This window comes from Arvicola amphibius, chromosome 15 (genome assembly GCF_903992535.2).
Source record: "Arvicola amphibius chromosome 15, mArvAmp1.2, whole genome shotgun sequence".
Lineage (NCBI taxonomy): Eukaryota > Metazoa > Chordata > Mammalia > Rodentia > Cricetidae > Arvicola > Arvicola amphibius.
Window position 1 is genome coordinate 35,224,030 of NC_052061.1, and position 19,179 is coordinate 35,243,208.

The following is a 19,179-nucleotide window of genomic DNA, read 5'->3' on the forward strand; positions in this document are numbered from 1 at the left end:
TCCTGATATTACACGAAAGAGATTTGCCTGGTGTCCAGCCCCAGTTCAGGTATGATGGGCAGCTACACACAGCTTGGCCACTCTGAGAGCAGCAGCCCAAGGCTGGTGCACCTGGCTGCCATTTAGACTAGGGAGACACCACAGAGCTTCCACAATGAAACCTTCCCCAGTGAGGTTGGCTGAAGCTGCAGTGTTCAGCCTGTCCGGCTTCAGGCCAGGATCAGGGCATAACTGCTCCCAGATTCAACTTTTGGGGACTTGAGTCACCCCCTACATGCTAGCCCACACCGCTCTTTCCTTTTTTTCAAGGAGGACACACATCTGAAAACATCTTAGTATGTGTTCCTGGGCCTTGAGCCACTGCCTCCTGAGCCAGGGCTTGATCACTGCTGGCTGGACAGTGAGAATAGCCTGGTGATGCCTACCTGGTTGTCATTTGGGGGCCTCTGCTGCAGGTTGACTCTCCTGAGAACGGAAGAGGCCTCTCCCATCCAGCAGCTATTGGAAGAGGGAATAACCCAGCTTCCTAAGAGGGCAGAGGGACTTGGAGCTTCTAGCCCTAGGTCCAGGGTGTGGCTGTTGTCCAGACTATTTAGTTTGGGACAGGGGAGATGTTTGAGGCTACAGAGATGACACAGGGGGTGTGGGGAGGAGGTCCGTGAGTCTACATGCTGTCTTGACAATACCCTTAGAAAACACAGAGCCTAAGTCCAGAACAGCGACCAATAAGAGGGTTTGAGGGGTATTGTTAGTTTTGTCAACTTGACACAAACTAGAGTTGCTAGGGAAGAGGGAACTTCAACTGAGGAACTACCTCCATCAGACTGGCCTGTGGGCATGTATGTGGGCATCTTTTGATTAATGATTGATGTGGGTGGTGCCATCCCTGGGGGGGTGGTGGCCCTGGGTTGTGTAAGCAAACAAGCTGAGCAATCCATGCAGAGCAAACCCATAAGCTACTTTCCGCCATGGTCTCTGCTTCAGTTCCTGCCCTGACCTCTCAGTGATTTTTCACAGCAATAGAAAGCAAACCAGGACAAAAGATACCCAGGGTGGGGGCTGGGGAAGCAGCTGTACCTCGTTCTCTGGGACCTCAGAGTAGTGAGCTGTTCTGTTCAGGGTAAGGGGATCCTTCCCTGCCATGAGCAGCCTTACTGCTCATTTGAGACAGCATCTCATGTACCTCAGGCTGGCCTTCCTAGCCAAGGACATCCTTAACTCCTGATTCTCCTGCCTTTACTTCTCCAGTGCTCGGACTGTAAGCATCACCCTACACATCACAGTGCCATGCTTCCTTTCCCTCACCCTCAGGTACTGGTTGGCAGGGTGAGCAGTGACTCCCCAGTCAGAGCCGACACGCTCCCCACTGCCCACCATGTATCTGCTGCCAGCTTTTCCTTTAGGGACCTCTTGCCCCACTGAGGATGGCTAGAAAGCCTGAGTGGCCTGTGCTCCCCAAACCCTAGTGAGAACCCGGGGAGGTGTGGGTGAGAGAGCGCATAAACCTCCCCAGCTGTGCTGCCTGCAGGCCGCCTGTCTGCCACCTGCCTGCCCCACCCTTCCTTTCCATAGTGTGAGCTGCCCCTCTGCACCCAGCCCTGTAACCTGACTCCTCCTCCAGCTGTCTGTTTCCATGCCTGTATCTCCATTCAGACTTCCCAGGTCCTTGAAAGGCAGGAAGGCTGAGAACACCTCAACACCTCCTGCCCATTTACTCCACATGTGCATTTACCAAGAAACTGGGAGCCCAGAGAGGGCATGGAACTTGCCTGAGGCCACACAGCAAAGCTATGGAGAACTTGGGCCAGATCCTATTCACTGACCCACATAAGAATCTTCTATACAAGGCCCATTCCTTGGGCTTAAGAGTCTCTTATTGACCATACAGAGGCTGAGGAAACCCTTTTACCTAGTTTCTCTCTGGGGATTTATCTTGCCCTTGACTTGTACAGCTTTCCTCCCCCGCTCCCCTCCCCAGACAAGAAAGGTATTCTGGGAAGTGGTAGGGTTTGTGGCCTGGCCTGAGGTCTCTCCCAGGGCAGTGCCCTTCCTTCCCTGCCTTCTCCTCATCAGTGCCTGTAAAGGACAGGTCGAGGAGGCGTGCTGTCATCTCAAGGCCTGTCTCCTCTCAGAAGCAGGAGAGGAGTCCAGACCAGCCCAAGCCTGCAGTGGCTTCCCTGCATCCTGGGTGTACTCAACACACCAAGTGTTCCAGACTTCACTTGGTTGAAACTCGGAGCTGACAAGACACGGCACAAGGGTGACCGGAAAAGGGGCAGGGAAGGTGGACTGGGCAGCAGGCCTATCCTGAGGCTGTCTGCATCTACCCTTAGGGCAAACGCCTGAGGCCTTCGCTGCAGCAAGGCGCCAGGCCTGCTGAGTGGCTCCAATGGCCTAGGAGGGAATTCTAGACACATAGGGCAGCTGATGCAAGCTGGGTGCACTCCATTCAGCGTAAATCTTCTCAGTGGCTCTGCTTGTTTCCATGGTGACCTGACAAGTGAAATTTTCCATCTCCGATGCCAAATGCCTGTGGATGAGGCAAAGCCTCCAAGGGTTACCAAATATAGACACAGCCCAACAGGCTGTGGGGCTAGGGCCAGCAGAGGGCTCAGGGTGGGAGTTTGGACCCCCCCTGCCCAGAGGATGCCAGGCTGGGCCAGCCAGACATGTTTTTCCTGAGAGCAGGACCCTAGCAGAGTAGTTCTGGTGCATTCTAGCCTTCTGTTCCTCTGGCATGGTGGTGAGAAGGTCCTAGTGATGCTGGGGCTCTCAGAGGGCCAGGTTTGAACATCTACTAGAATGGGATGGAAGGCATCTAAGCCTGGGAGGTGCCTAACACTTGGCTCTACTTGACTCTCGGGACCTTCACTCACTCTCCATCTCTGGAGCTCCTTTCTCCAGGGCCCTCTTCTGGGCAAAGATGTCAAACTCTCTGACCTCCCCCAAGCTGCTCAGGAAAGCACGGTTATATATTTCTGCCTCGTGAACACTCCCAGAACCTCCCATCTTGGGATCTGTTGTGGATTTGAAGACAAAAGAAAGGAGGTCGTGGGGTGGACAGGGAGGGCTGAAATGACAATCAAGTACAGGAATAGGGCACCACAGCAAGCCGCTGGGATCTCCCAGGGGACAGGCCTGGAGGACGGCAGTGCCCTGAGCCCAGCACTCACTCAGTCTGCAGCAGCTCAGGGTTGGGCACGCACTGGAGCCGGTGAGAGAGCAGCTGGAAGGCACTGCTCTGGGGCAGCAGCATGAGCAGGCCGTACAGGGCCTTGATCAGGTAAGGGTTGTTCTTCACGTCCAGCAGTTGCAGGCGCAGATCTGCAGCAGGGTAGAGGGCAGGCGTCAGGGATCCTGGGCCTGCTCTGGAATAAACTAGCCCAGATCCCTGCCTTAGCCTGTCTGGGAGAGGACTGAACCTAGCACTGCTAGGCTGAGACATACCTGTCTTAGGATGAAGAGTGGCTCCTCTACACCCAGCCAGGCCTCTCAGAGAATTTTAGCCATGGCCATGACCTAATTTCTCCCTACCCACCCATTTGACTGACCTATCTAGCAGCCCCCTTAGCCTAAGATTTCCAAACCTGCTGTTGGGCTAGGCCCACCTTCCCTAGACCCAGCTGCTTCCTTGGTGATGAGGACTGGGGGGATGGGGGCTTATAGAATAACAGATTCCCCAGTTGGCTCTGCACGTGCCAGCACGTGAGCTATGAATAGGGCGAGCTGGAGAGAGAGAGTGGATTAGGGCTTTGCTAAGGGAGGGCAGGATGGGAAAATGCCTTTGATTTAGATATCCAGCTTAGACCTCTTCAAGGGCACCCTTGCTCTCTGCCCAGTATCTATGTCAACCCTAGGAGTCTGGATCTGCTAGTGACCAGCTGCATCTCAAGGTGGCTGCAGCCTGTCCAAGGCCTGATGGGAAGACTGGATTGGAAAGATGCTTTCCTTCCCCTCCTGGGCCTTTGTAGTACCAATGCTCCTCCTGTATCCTAGACCTTGTCAGACATTATGTGCAGACAGTGAGCCACATCTTCCAGAGAGTCGCCCCGAGCCTTGGAGAGTAGTCTTGCCTCCCAGCAGAAGTTGGGCAAAGAGTCTGGGAGGATGCTGGGAGCCTGAGCAGTTAGGCCCTGGTGCCAGGTAGCAGAGGACTGGGTAGCCTCTCATAGTTCCTCCTCTTATCCCAAGAGGCAGAAGCCATAGACACCTATGCTATGGTAACATGCATATGTGATACTCATCCAAGTTCCCAGCACAGAACCTCCTACAACCCTCAGTCTCTGAAACAAAATGTCTTGCATGCTAATGCACTGAAGGTTGAGCTGATCACAAATGGCCAAAGTAAATCAGCCATGCTTAAATCATGAAGCTCTCATAAAAACACAGGCTTGGGTTGGGAAAGGCATGCCCTCCTTTTCCTCCAATTCCATTGTAGCATCCTTTATGAGAAGCAGTAGCTGTGCTTCCCAGAGTTCTGTGAGCCACTCAAGCAAACTAAACAAACCCAAGGGCTTGTGTGAGCCCTGATTTATATATAGCTGGATAGTCAGAAGCCCGGGACCTGTGAGACTGGATGCTAGCTCTAGGTAGGCTGTATGAGGACTGAATTGCATTGGAGGATGTTCAGCTAGCTGGGGGAACAGGGAGGAACACGTGTTAGGGTTACAGAAGAATTGACCTGCAAAGTGTGTGCATAGGCAAATTTTTTACCATGCACACAGCTCTGGGGCAGCCTGAACCTACTTCCAGTTCTTTCTTCCCTTTGGGCCTCGAGGAAACTAAGCCTTGCATCTTTGCTGTCAGCACCGTCCCCACCTTATACTTGATCAGCCCCGACCTGCCTTCAGGGAGCCCCTCTACCCCGTGGGGCCCTCAGGAAGTGAGATGCTAGGCAGGGCATGCTTTGGACACATTGAGAAGAGGGTTTCCTTCCTGCTCTGCTGTCTCCAGGACCTGAGTCACTGTAGCACCTGCTGCATGGAGCAGCTGGTCCTTTAACTGTGGGAACTGGGGAGGAGGATCCTCGAGTCCCTGCATTTGCTTTGGGTTCCAGAGTAAAGGCTGATTGCTCAGGTCAGACATGCTGCCAAGGAGTTAGAGGCCCAGGTGGTCACCCAGGCTAGGAAGGTGGCTGCGGCCAGGGCTGCCTCTGGCTTCTCTACCACACTGTAAACACACGTGTTATTTGGAGTGCTTTGGGAACAGGCGCTGCATGTGTGGAGGTGCCAAGAGTTGTGCTTGCCCAGCTAGCGCTGCTTCTGCACATTCAGCCTGGGTGTTACTCACCAGCAGCTCCCACCCATTTGCTCCTGGCAAATGCTCTCTCCCTCAGGAGAGGAGAGGGCACAGCTCCTGGATGATCAGAAATACGTGTAAGGGGTGCCCAGAACCCCAGAGACTCAGGTCAGAGGCAGTAGGCCGGGAAGGAGCAGCTAGGGACAACCCCAGGGCAGGGTCTGATGGGTTTCGTGTCAGCACTGGCCTGTGTGTATGTGACCCATTTTGAGGAAACAGACATTAATTCTGATGCCATGCACCCCATCCCACTCCAGCTGGCTTCTTATCGCAATCACTATCATCTCTTAATATTTCTATGACATTCTAGTCCCCAGGGTTATTACCCTCTTTTCCCTCTCCAAATTCAGTCAAGATGGTATCTAAACTTGGCTCTAAAGCTCCCCTTCTCCCTCCGGGCCAGCTGAAGGTCACAGCAGGTCTATGGTGCTTTAGAGGCAGGGGTTTGGACAAGAACTCTTACATGTAAAGATGGGACACTCAATCAGCTGCACCAGTTTGTCCACCTCTGTGAGGAAGTCCACGGTGACCTCCAGGTCCCCACTGGGTGGGCGGTCAAGGAAAGTCTCACCATTGGGAGTGTCTTTGCCCAAGGAGTGGCAAAGGATGGACCCCAGAGCCTGGGCTCAGAATTCCATATGTCCCTCCCTGAGACCTAGTTTCCAGTGTACAGCCTGGCTCTGGGATTTAGTACACGAAGAACATACATCTATTCTCTCTGCCTTTCTGTCCTTCTAGCTGGGATGTGGCCCACCTGTCCCTTTTGCATAGGTGCTTGGATTCTGCTCCCACATCTGTCCTGTGCCTGCCTGGGCCCACGAGGACACTTATTGTGGCCCTGCAGCTCAGCAGGAGGGGCTGTCAAGAGAGCACCCTGGATTTTGCCTGAGAGGACAGCTCCTTAGCAGGTTAGGGAAGACTGGAAACTGGCCAGTGGGCTCTTGGTGTCTGGGTCACATAAGAGGCTGAGAAGGGCAGGCTTAGGCTTTGGAAGGGTGCCAGGCAAGAACATACAAGACCCTTCACTGAAGCCTGCATGGCCAACTTCTGGCCCCTCACAGCAGGATGTCAGTCTTATTTCCTGAATATTGTTCTGATCCTAGGTCATAAATCAGGTTCAAAGATAAGGGTGTTTTGCTTCTCAATGGTAGATTAAAACAAAAATTCTGACTCTGGATGCCTGGTGAGGCAGGTAAGTCCTGTGTATGTGTGGTGGGCGTATGTGTGGTGGGCGTATGTGTGGTGGGCGTATGTGTGGTGGGCGTATGTGTGGTGGGCGTATGTGTGGTGGGCGTATGTACGTGTGGTGTATGTATGTGTGGTGGGCTCCTGGCCTCCTTGACGCTGCCACAGTTTCACCATGTGAGCCAACTTCAGGCCTCCCCAGCATGTTCTTGTAACAAAGCCTCTCTCTTTCTCTCTCTCTCTCTCTCTCTCTCTCTCTCTCTCTCTCTCTCTCTCTCTCTCTCTCTCTCTCTCTCTCTCTCTCTCGGTTTTTCAAGACAGGGTTTCTCTGTAGCTTTGGAGCATGTCCTGGAACTAGCTCTTGTAGACCAGGCTGGCCTTGAACTCACAGAGATCCGCCTGCCTCTGCCTCCTGAGTGCCGGGATTAAAGGTGTGCGCCACCACTGCCAGGTTAAAAGCAATCTTTTTCTTTGGTTTTGTTTTTTTTTTTTTTTGAGACAGGGTTTCTCTGTAGCTTTGAAGTCTATCCTGGAACTAGCTCTTGTAGACCAACTAGGCTGGCCTTGAATTCATAGCTACCCGCCTGCCTCTGCCTCCTGAGTAACAAAGCCTTTTCTATCCATAGAAGGGGCAGGAGATACAGAGAACTGAGTACCTATTTCTTCTCTCTCTCAGCCTGTCTCTACTCCTGAGCTTTTCCAGGCCTACCTCTCCCCTAAAGGGGCTGTTTACTGGTAACAGCCCCCTCTTGAACACATTCCATAGCACCCCTGGCGGAAGGCCTTGGTGATATCCCAAGCCCTGGAGCTAAGTACAGGAATATGGCAGCAGGGCCACTCTTGGTCCTTACTGGGGGACTGAACGACAATGAGAGGATACAACTTCTGGATGAGGTCATAGGCGTGCCGGTAGTTCTGGGTGAGGAAGCAGAGTGACACGGTGGTGACTGGGTTGTGGCACCAGGAACGGTACAGGCAGCAGAAGAGGTTCTGGCTTTCCTGGGGAGAGGTGCAGCAGTTAGAAGGCTCGGCTCCCTGTCACTGGGTCCACATGGGGCTTACGGAAGGAAGGACCTTGAGGGGCTGTGACATGGGGCTCTTGGGAGCAGCTGGGGTGCCAGCTCAGCACTGGGCTGTGTTTGGCAGCCCAGCTGGGAACAACTGTCACAAAGGAAATGCTGACAGCTCCTCAGACCCTGTCATTACCTCTTGGCCTCACAGAGCCACGTGGTAGTGGCAGTAAGGGCCTAGTCAAAAGTGAGCCTTCCCTTTGTAAGCTGGCATTTCTGCCCCTGGCAAAATGACAGTAATTGTCTCTCAGAACTCTGTGGTTCCAGAGCCCGGGGCTGGGAAGAAATTTCCTCAGGGGCGAGGCTCCTTTATTCATCTCAAATCCCACCTTCCCTGCTTTGGCAGCCCATCTCCTGCTCTCAGTGTACCAGGAAACCCGTCCTGCAGCTGCGCCCACGCTTAGGGAGTCCCTAAGCCTGAAGAAAATTCTTAAGGCCTATGCACATGTCTGCAGGGAACCACAGGAGCAGGGCTGTGGCCTGGATCACTCCAAGTCACTTGGCCTCAGAAATCCTCATAGACATGGACTTAAATGTCCTTGAGCCTCCCATTGAGGGGTTGAGGTAGGGTCATGCTGGGCAAGGGGCAGAGGGAAAGTGACCCAAACCCAGACTGCGAAATAAATCCCTGGCACTTATGCATTCATGATGGCACCGGTCCCTTCCCTGTGAGCTGAGGGAAGCCCAACGTCTTGGCCAGATCATGTGGGCACTCCCAGGCCTGCAGTGTCTCTCTGCTTTTTCTGATTTACCTTTGGGCATCCTTACCCAAAGCCTGGGACAGGAAACAGTGAGATACTATGACAGGCAATTCATGAGACAGATGTGTCCAGCTGTGGGAGTGGGGCCAGAGCAAAGAGGAACACAAGGAGAGCAATTAACCCTTTGTTTTCCAGCAGTACTTAGATTTTGACTGTGAGAAGGGACTTTGCTGAGCAGAGAACCCAGAACCAGCAGGCCTGTTTCCAAAGGGATAGTGAAAGGTGGGGCAGGAATTGAGAAGAGCATGTGGACCCAGCCTGGGACAGGGAGGACTCCCAGTTTACCCCCATGAGCCCCCTGGGACCAGCTGAGGAGTGAGCTGAGTGCCTGTGCACCCACTGGGGTCAGAGGGAGTACCAGAGTCTTCAGGTCCTTGAGCTGGTTTCTCAGCTGGAAGAGCTCAGTAGAGGTGAGCAGGATAGTATTGAGGGTGTGCACCATGGTGGACGCGAACTTGAGGTCCTCCTCCCGAAGCAGGATGTCTGCCATAGAGTGGAAGATGTTCTCTGCATTCAGTAGGAGGCAGAGCTGCCTGGAAAACAAGACAGAAAAGGTCACACTACGGAGGCTTTTCAGGGTCTCAGAGGAATCTCTTTCTTAGGGCTGTAGGGGGCCTCAAAGCTGGGGTATGTGTGGGAATGGGACTTCAGAGCGCACAGAGTACCCGATCTTTACTTTCCAACATCACCTACCTTGATCCAGAAACCATGGCTTATACGCTTTATCTGTGTCCCTCCTTCCCCCCACAGAACAGTCAGGTCTCTGGCTACCAGGGATGCACCAAAATTCCTTCCTAGGATTTTACATACATCAAAAATGCCTCCAAAAAAAAAAAAATGCCTCCCCATGCCAAGGTGTTCCTGCCCCTCTTGGGCCTTACTTCTCTCTAGATTTCATCTTCACCTGAGAAAATCTCCACGCACAGGTCATGAAAGCTCCTTGGGGTTGGAGTGTCTGTTATTCAGTAGCAGCCTTAGCTAGGTCCCTGCAGGTCACTGGTGCCAGCAGCATTTGTGGGCCGGATGGACTCTACGTCAACTCAGTGGCATAGGGGGGTGAAGCAAGTGGACCACAGTAGTGCCTGGCATCACTAGCCCCCATATATTTCTTTTGGTAAGAGCCTTGGGGTAAGGACTGGGCTCAAGAGAAAGGCTCTGTTATCAAAGAGGAACCAAGGGAATGAAGAAAAGCGGATTTCCCAGGGTCCCTGGAGCAAGGTGAAATAACAGCAGACAAGCAAGCCTTGAGGTCAGACTGGGAGGGCTTGTTGGTAGAACAGGAGTGGGCATGGGCTTTTGAGCAGGTGAGTGTGTATGCTTCCTGTTGATAGGGGTTAGTGGTTCAAGGTACCTTGTCCCATGGCCTCTGGACTGGGGCTGATGTCTTCTGCCTGCCTGTCCCTACCCCAGGGAAGCAGCACCACAGACTAAACAAGGGGCAGAGGCTTCCGGTATTGTGCACTGAATGACATGAACCACGCTTTGAGGCAATAAGCTTGAAACAAGGCTATTCCTCCCAAGCACTGGACTTGTATGGAACTTCATCAGGGCTGGATTTCCTTTTTCTCCATGAACACCAGTCATGGCTTTGCAACTAGGCTTGAGATGATTCTGCAACATCCCCAGCCCCAGCCAAAAACCCAGACTACTCAGTAATGGAGAGGCCAAACTATGAAGTGCAAATATGTCTATCCTAGATCCAATGGAGTAGGCTTGGGCATGGTGGGGTGGGGTGGGGTGGGGCTGGGGCTCGGAGGAGGGAGGACCCATGAACAAGGAGTTACTGAATCTCTACTGCACACCCACCCAGGTAGATGGGCAGACGCCAGAGCCTTGTGGCTTCAAACCCAGGCAGGTGATCCCAGCCAGGTGATCACAGTATCTCTGTAGAGCAATTTCTTAATCTTTTAAATGGGGGAAGTACCTGTCTAAAATAGGGGAAGTAGCCAGAAGGCAAGTGGGAAGACCTCTCCTGTGTTTCGTGCATGGTACTCGGGGACAAAAGCCTCCACGGTACAGATGACAGTCAGCAGGCAGGTGGTAGCCCTTCTGTAGAAGTCAGACAATATTTCCCGATCCCACCCACCCTAAACAAGCCCTGTCTCCAAGGCTGTGGGACAGCAATGTTCAAAAAGAACAGGCGAGGGAGGAAAAGATCACTGACAAATGGCCACAAGTGTCCGTCGCCTGCAGCTGCTGCCGTCTCCATGACAGAGACCAGCAGCTGAACGGCTGCCAGGCAGCGCTTCCCAAGGACCCCAGGTCAGCCAGGCTGGGACTTGCAGCAGCTGGAGGGTTAGGGATGGTTTGGAGGGACGGGCAAGGCTGAGAAGAAGCAAGAAGGCATCATGGTCTCCTGCGGTCCCAGAGAACCTGGGGAAGGCTGATGGTGCTAGAGGTCAGGTGGTATAGTTTTCTGGAAATGCTTCTCTTTGCCACTGGCTCCCCTCTACCTTACCAGACTGTGGCACATCCCTTTCTCTCTGGTCCTCGTCTCCCAGTGGGCTCGAATCCCATGAATATGCTCAAAGTGGCCTAGAGTCAGTGACTTCCACATGTGCTCTCCTGTCCTGTGTCTCATTGAAGGGACTCTAGAGGGGACTCCTGCGATGTCTCCCAGGCAATCTGAGCATCATAGGACAACAATGAGATCCTTTGTATCCCTGCAGATTCACCTTCCTGTAGTAGTAAACTCCATACTGCCCACTCAGTTTTATGGTCCCCAGTCCTTCATCCTGGTCCAGCCATGTGCTCAGGGCTTTGCCTATGAGTATCTTCCACCTCAGCATCATCTCCTGTGGGCTAGCACTGCCCAGGGAAAAAGCCAGCATGTCCTGTTGGTCATTCCTAAGACATCTCTCAGTCTGACTCCCTGCTCGCTTAAAAGAAAATTATTTACTTTAAAAATAATTTTATTATTTTTAATTGTGTGCATGTGTGTCTATGTCTTAGTACAGGTGTCTGCAGAGGTTGGGAACCTTAGATGTCCCGGGAGCAGCAGTTACAGATGGTTGTGAGATGCCCAATGTAGGTGCTAGGAACCAAACTTGGGTCCTCTGTAAAAGCAGTATGAACTCAAAAAGCTAAGCCCTCTTTCCAGGTCTTCCCATACTGACTTGGACAAATCTAAAAGTCAGACCCACACGGGCCCCTCCCCTTCTTAGGGCCTCATCTATGGCTTCCAGTTAGATCTACTGTAAAGCCCAGCTTCTGCTGCTAAGTACAAAACTGCTCTAGCTCAGCGTCAGGGACTCCACCACATCTGCTGTGCTGACTTCTGGCCATCAAGGTCTCGTGTCCACTCTGTGTCCTGGGGAGCCTGGGTCTGATGTGCCTTCCCTGCCTGCCAGACTCTTCTAAGAGCAGGTCCCATTTCTTTCAGAGCACCATCACTGCTGCTGCACTTTTGCTAGGCTCTTGTCTCTCACACTAGGTCTTGCCTGAAACCCTCAAGTACCTCAAACTAGGAAAGCCTGATGCTCCATCACCATGGCACTGCACTAGGGGACCCGGCTCATCTTGTTCAAAGGCTTCATGCACAGAGGCTGGGGAAATGGCTCAGTGGTTAGTGTGCTATGTAAGTGTGAGGACCTGAATTTGGATCCCCAAAATGTATCCAAATGCCGGGTGGGTATGATGGCCAGCCTCAGAAGGTGGAAGTGAAGTGAGATCCCTAGCACAACCTAGCCAGACTAGCCATATCGGCAAGCTCTAGGTTTGAGAGACCCCACCTGAAAGAATATGAGAGAGGAGCTATTGAACACAGGTCCCAACTTCAACCTTGGGCCTCTATATGCATGTGCACACATGAAAAACACTCCTCCCCACTACATACACACAAAAAATGGAAAAAGAGTAAAAAGGCACATGGAAGCCGGGCGGTGGTGGCGCACGCCTTTAATCTCAGCACTCGGGAGGCAGAGGCAGACGGATCTCTGTGAGTTCGAGGCCAGCCTGGTCTACAAGAGCTAGTTCCAGGACAGGCTCTAAAAAAAGCTTCAGAGAAACCCTGTCTCGAAAAACCGAAAAAAAAAAAAAAAAAAAAGAAAAAAAAAGAAAAAAAAAAGGCACATGGACAGCCTGCAGGCACTATTGTGCCCAATTCCAGCTCAGCCACAGGCAGGTTCCTACTTGCTGTAAATGCTGTTTGGCAGACAATGGACATCTACACTTGAACCTATACCCTATACCAGACAGGCCAACCCAGGGCTGTCCTGCTCTGTCTCTCCCGACTCCCTTGGGGAGCCAGTTTACCCGAGGACAACTCCAGAGCACAGGCGTCCATGTACATAGCTGCTCCCTCTTGGCTTTACTTATGTAATGAAACACTTGACGCAGTAACTAAAGGATTCTTTGGCTCACGGGTCTGGAGGCTCCAGTACAACCCTGGGAGCAAAGGGTGAAGCAACACTTCCACCAGAAGCCAGGAAGCAGAGAGAGAGAGAGAGAGGGAGAGGGAGAGAGACCCTCTGGAAGGCAGTACTTATGTTCTAACCACAGCACCTTCTCACCAGGAGTCTCCCTTGTGAAAGGTCATCGTAGGGAGCGAGAAGCCACAAACAGGTCCCTAGAGAGCCACAGTGGAAAGCCCTTGCCCAGGCCTGACTCTGAGCCCCTCCTGATGCTGTGGACATCTGAGGAGAACCCTACTCTGGGAGACCGCTAGGCAGAGCCTGGTGGGCTGTACTTCTGGCCAGCAGTTCCCAAAGCTCCTGCGGGGGTGGGGGTTTCTAGTCCGTTAGCTAGAACTTGTGGCAAGGGGAAGGAAGCAGAGGTGGGGGTCAGTATCTCCTAGCACTGTCACAAAGGTGCGAAAGGACAGGAAAAGAGTGTAGGACAGGCCAGGTCTGTCCTGTCCAGAGTGCCCACCGTGCCAAGGTGCCGCTGGAGGAACCAAATAGGACAGGAGACAAGCCTGCATAGGACATCACACACACACACACACACACACACACACGAAAGAAAGAGAGAGGGAGGGAGGGAGGGGGGGAGAGAGAGAGAGAGAGAGAGAGAGAGAGAGAGAGAGAGAGAGAGAGAGAGAGAGAGAGAAGGCAGAATAGAATGCTTGTATCTCCTCCATCAGGAAGCAGGGGAAGGATAGCCCCAAATTCCATCACAGGACTGCACAGGCAGCCACAGTTACCATGTGCCGAGCACTGGAGTATGGACGAAGTCTTCCTGTGGCTTTCTGCAGTTTGCAGAGAAGAGTAATCTGAGGTTCAGGGAGGACCCATGCTGCCAGCTGGGTCACATAGATGACGGGAGAGGAAAAATGGAGAATTTAGAACCAGAAGAGTCAGCTTTCTGAGCCCGAGTTCTTCCTCTTACTTTGCCTCTTCTGTGCCTGTCCCTGCGCAGGGGAGGCCTGGCAGATGGCTGCCTTGCAGGGCTGCTGCGTCATCGTTTCTCTGCCGAGTCCCAGCCCGGCTTGAGCTGCCTGCTTGTCTCTCAAGCATAGCGTCAATAATGGAACACAGCTTGCAAGCATTACACATTTGCCCATATTTTTTAATACCCGTATTAAAGTGCTATTCATCATGAGACAATGGCCTGGAAAGTGCTTGGGGACAAGGCAGAGAGGCGGGGTGGGAGGGAACCTGAACAGGTTCTGTGAAGGGTCCTCTTGTGCCAACCTGAACATGGGTCATGACGCAGGAAGCGGCAGGAGGGAAGCGACTAGGTATGCGTGTGGGTCATGTGCTATTGAGAAAGGGTCTCATTAGGCAGCAGTGTGCTGTTGGCCTTCAACTGGGGCTCATGCTCATCAGTCACAGCCCAGAGCCTTATAGATGTGGTTCTCTTCCCCTCCCATTTTATGCCTTCTGGGTGCTGCCTGGATGGGTAATGGCTGCTCTCTGCTTCTCCAATACAGACCTTAGGCTCCCAAAGGAAAAACTGAACACCCCAGGGACTCAATGGAGGGACTGACCCTTTTCCCTCAGAGCTGAGACAACACTGCTTTGTCCACAGAGATCTTCTCTGGTGACCCAGTGTATGCCAGAAGGGCTGTACCACACCTGCCAGGCTGCTGTGGACTTGTGGACCAATGTCCTTTCAATCACTATCCCTGGATAGCTGGCAGAAGGCGTGTCCCCAAGCCCCTACCTGGGACTCACTCATTAGTCCCAACTCTAGAGAACATTGCCCCAAGGCAGCTGGGAGGAAGGTCTTACTGGTTTTGTAGTGCCTTGGGCCCCCAGGTAACCCCAGAGCTGTTAGTTACTGTGTGTGGCCAGGCTAGGCAGGAGAAAGCTTGACCCAGACCAAGAGAAGAGCCAGGCACCAACAGAGATCTCCCTCTGGTGTGACTTCCTTCTGTCGTGTTTTCCTGAGGAACCTGAACTCTACATGTGGCTTCAGGAACGTTCTTCCCAGGGCCCCACTCCCTACACCCTTCAAGTACAAGCTAGCACAGTTGCAAGGCCAAACAAGCCTCCCCCTTCCGTGTTGTTACCAGTCCTTCCCAGGTCTCCTGGCCTCATGCTCTGGACATTGATGCCAGCCCTCTCCCCAGATTCTTCTGGCGCTGCTGCCCCATGGACCCTCCGGGCCTGACTTGAGAGTGAGGCAATGGTGACATGTGACCTGAGGGCAGACGAGGAGGGGGCTATGCCACTCACTGGGCATTCAGGCTGCTGACTTCCTCCCTCCCTTCCCACCCTCTTTCTTTAGGCCTGGTCTGTTTTAGGGAGTGACTGAAGGCAGAAGCAAAGAAAAGGCCTCTGACCTCCAGCAGGGGTATCTGGGTAAGCACTCAGTCCAGGAGGAAGCCAGAGGCTCTAGTTAATGAATGTTCCTCCATTAGCTAACCTGCAGTGTTTTTAGGAGCCACCCTTAGGCTACTAGGCACAAGTATGGGAAGGGTACCCAAGAAACCTGAGGAAAGTTAAGGGGAAATAGAGACAAGTAACCTCTAGTCAGGAGTCTCTGACATTTCGGACTGTCCCAAAGTCACCGCACCAAGATGGCCACCGGCAGGGTGCTGAACAACTGGCCTGTGGGGGACAGACTCAACTACAAACTGAAGAGATGGCAGCTGGAGGACCCACCTCCCTCCCACTGCAACCTCTCCCAGCGGCTAGTAATACCGACCATCTCTGATCCAGCCCTGGCTTGCCTCCATGTTAGCTGACAAGTCCCAGTATTCTTCGTACCTTGCTTGTGTCACATGGGAAGCAGGATTTGGATAATTTCACTGGCCACCTCCTGCCTGATTTAGAGGGTATGCCTGCCACCTCACTGAGCACAAGTCTCCAGCTTCAAACATGGCCTCACTTAGTTCTTTGTGCCTGCTTCTATGGTCTGGCATCAGGACTGCATTCCTTCTATATCCTACATAGGTCCAAAGATCTCTAGCAGGTGTCTGGGCCAAAGTGGCATCTCCAAGCCCACCTTTGCAAGATAGGCAAATGGGTACCAGCTCCAGGTGCCTCGGTCCACCTGTCTTGAGGCCAGGACAGATCACTACATCCTCCCCTACTGCTCAGCCTTCTTGTTTAGTGTCTTCCTTCTCCCTCTGGAGCTCCATTTCAACCCACAGAATACCACACACGGTGGGGCAACTCTTGCTTCTTCTCTACACTGGCCACTACTAAATGTTCATGTTCCCTTTAATAGCTCAAGGCTGGGGGGCCTGGGTACTCTCCTCCAAATGCTCATAGTTTCCCAGCCAACAACCTAACAGCACGGCTAGAAAATGCAGAGGCCAGAGCTATCCCTTGGAGCGGGCCTGTTCCCTGACTAACAGCTGGGTTCCTTCAGGGGTTTAAACAGAAAGTAACTTCCAGTCAGCAGAAGCTTGGGTGGGAGAAGGAGTGGGCTCCCGGCCGAGGTTCAGAAAGCTCTAGAGTCCCAGTGCACCCTGCTCCTCCCCCATCCCCTTCCCATCCAACTTCCTGCTTCATAAGTATGAAAAACTGTAAATCTGTTTTATTTATTTCCATCAATCCTAGGCAGTGTGCCCCTCAGGGCAAAGGCAGCCGTGGTAACCCTGCCAACTCATGCCTTAAAAATCCATCGTGTTTAATGCAGCTTATGTGTCTGATACACTTAAGTTACTTGGAAGGGGAAGGAGGAGGCGGTGTCATGAGGGCTTGTTTTTCTGGGTCTTGCTGAGAGTTGATGGAAAGGGGACAGAAGACGAAGTGAGAGGAAGAAAGGGGCCTTTTGTCCTCTGTGCTGTTTGTCCCTCTGTTCAATAGAAACTACTGCCAGGCTGGAGGAAGAGTTGTCATAGACACCTGGGTGGGCTCGTCCCAGGGATGGTTTCATTCGGGTGGGAACTGTCAGAAGGAAGCTGACCTTCTGCTGAGGCAGCACGTCCTCACTCTGAGTTTGCTCTAGGCCCTGAAGTTACAGGGGAGAGCAGGAGCAGTGACTTTGTTTCTTCCACAGCCCAGGGTGGGGTTTAGGAGGCTCCATCATAGGAAGAACTCCACCCTGTCCTCAGAAGTTATCTTTGGCTGGCTCAGGGACTTGCTAGGTCTTATTTTCTTGTGTTTATTACCTGCTGTCCAAGGCACATCCACAGGTGCAATTTGAGCCTCCTTTGTCACTTACTTGTCAGGACAGCCTTCAGCCCCTTCCTGCCTTGCCACCAGCCAGCTCCTGGTATCCTTTTCCAGAGCTGAAGTTGGTCCTTCAAGCTGAGCCCTAGCTCCTTCCTTGGTCAAGACAAATTTCTCATGCCCAGGGATGAGACTGGAATGAAGGGACTGGATACTTGTGGAACGAAAAGCACGTCCAGGAAGGACCAGGGAGCCTGGTCACCTGCTGTGGAATTCAGCCTGCCTGTGTGCTGAAAGACTGTCTCGGCTGGAGTTGATGGTGCTGCGAAGAAACACCATGACCATAAGCAGTTTGGGGAAGAAAGGGCTAATTTTCTTTTTACAGCTTGTAGTTACCAACCAGGGAATCTAGGACAGGAACTTGGAGGCAGGAGGCAGAGCCCACAGAGGAATGCTGCTTACTGGCTTGTTCCTGTCTTGTTTATATATACCATCTGGGACCACCAGCGCAGGGGTGGCACTGCCCACAGTGAACTGGGAACTCCCTATCAATCATCAATAATAATAAAAAAATGCACTACAAACAGGGAGGTGGTGGTGCACACCTTTAATCCCATCACTTGGGAGGCCAAGGCAGGTGGATCTTCGTGAGTTCAAGGCCAGACTGGTATATAGAGTGGTGTCATAGCCAGGGCTAAGCAGAGAAACCCTGCCTCAAAACAAAAACAAAACAAAACAAAAGCCCCACAGGCTTACGAATCTGGTAGGGGGCATTTTGCATTTTCTCAATTGAGGTTCCCTCTTCCCAAATGACCCTAGTTTATGTTATCAAGACATAAGCCAGCCAGAGCAGGGGCGTAGGGGTAGAAAGGGTCTGGAATGTGCTCAGCAGCTACCTGACCACACAGCCAACTCACAGGCTTTGGACCAAGCTGGCACAAGAACTTCAACTTGGAAATTGGCTTTCCAGGGAGACACTAAGGGTACCTTTGCTATGGGAGCCATTGGGGCCGTCTTATTAATCAATCAATCAACCAACCAATCAATCAATCAATTAACCAATCAATTAATTAATCGATCAATTAATTTTTTGATTAATTAATTGTTCTCCAGTGCATTCTAGGTAAGAGTTCTACCACTACTCTGCCAGCCCACAGAGGCCTTCTGAGTCTGAGTTTCCTGGAAACTCTCCATAGCCTCAAGTTAGCATAACTGCAAACCACCCTGCACTTGGGACCACCTCTGATGCAGTGACCACATCTGGCTGCAGCAATGTTGCCCTGTGATCCATGCTTAGTAACAGCTCTTAGGGCAATTGCTTGTGTTCCAAGGGGCCAGGAAAGGAGCAGGGCCTGGAATCTACATGCACAGCCCATAGTCAGGCTTGAACTCAGACCACGGGAGAGGTCAACAGGAATGACTCCAATAACAGATTCCCAGAAAGTTGTGTCAGGGGTCCCACGCCAGCTGCTGCTTGACACTCCTGGCACCAAGGGAGATACGGTCAAAGTTGCTGTTCTGAATACTGTCAGGGAAACGGCACCCTGAGTTCTAAGTGCCTTGGAGTCTCCTTGGTGACTATCCGAGAGCCACTGACGTAAAGGCTTTCCCTTCAAAGCCCTCTGGGCTCCGACCTTCCTAAGCAAGACTTCCTCCTGAGAACATACTATGCCTTCCCTGCAGAGGTGCTTGCCTGGGAAGAGGCTGTTCAGCCTGGCAGGCTCCTTCTGGCCTCAGACCTTCCTGCTCTATATCTCCCGTAACCATTCAGCCTGGCTCACGTGCTCCAATCCCTATATGTTGAAAGAAATTTAAGTTCGGGACAATAGCAGGGTGTTTTTATTTGGCCAAACCGTGTATGACAGTTGCAGAAAGAAGCAAACCACCCTCCCTTCCTTTCGACACCTGAGAGCTTCATTCCTAGCACTTGAAAGCCCACGGCAGAGATGGCCTTTCCCTCCATCTGTGCCATTCTCCTCTTCAACCTACAGGAGCAGTGCCCTGCAGTGCCCCAGCCCAGCGGCACCACTGCACTCTACCCTCGAATGGCTGGGGTGACCACTGCCCAGCAGTCTTCCTGTCACCACACGCTCTGCTCATTTTCTCTTACTTCATCTAGCCATTCCCCAGTGAGCCCTTCCGTTCTAGATGACTCGTCACTACTGCTTCCCGATCCCAAACACTTACAGATGGCCAGAACTCCCTCTACCTTAGCAGCATGCAGCCAGACACTGAGGCCTTGGCAGGGTTCCCCTGTGCTCCTCTGCCCTATAGCACAAGCTAGTGTGGGTGCAGCAGCTCCAGTGTACTTGAGATCACGGCCCAAGGTGACAATGCTTCCTTTCAAATTCTGGCCTT

The 19,179-nt window shown here is 52.5% G+C and overlaps 1 protein-coding gene across 1 annotated transcript in view; it reads right to left on the bottom strand.

Moving 5' to 3' along the window:
• The window catches only part of Vac14 (VAC14 component of PIKFYVE complex), a 115,281-nt gene that overhangs the window by 1,332 nt on the left and 94,770 nt on the right, over nucleotides 1-19,179 (bottom strand). Inside the window, exons 15-18 of the mRNA XM_038313171.2 lie at nucleotides 8,673-8,847; nucleotides 7,364-7,482; nucleotides 5,762-5,841; nucleotides 3,174-3,324 (exon numbers count right to left, since the gene is read on the bottom strand). Coding sequence (XP_038169099.1) covers nucleotides 3,174-3,324; nucleotides 5,762-5,841; nucleotides 7,364-7,482; nucleotides 8,673-8,847 — 525 coding nt within the window. The remainder of the gene's footprint in view (nucleotides 1-3,173; nucleotides 3,325-5,761; nucleotides 5,842-7,363; nucleotides 7,483-8,672; nucleotides 8,848-19,179) is intronic.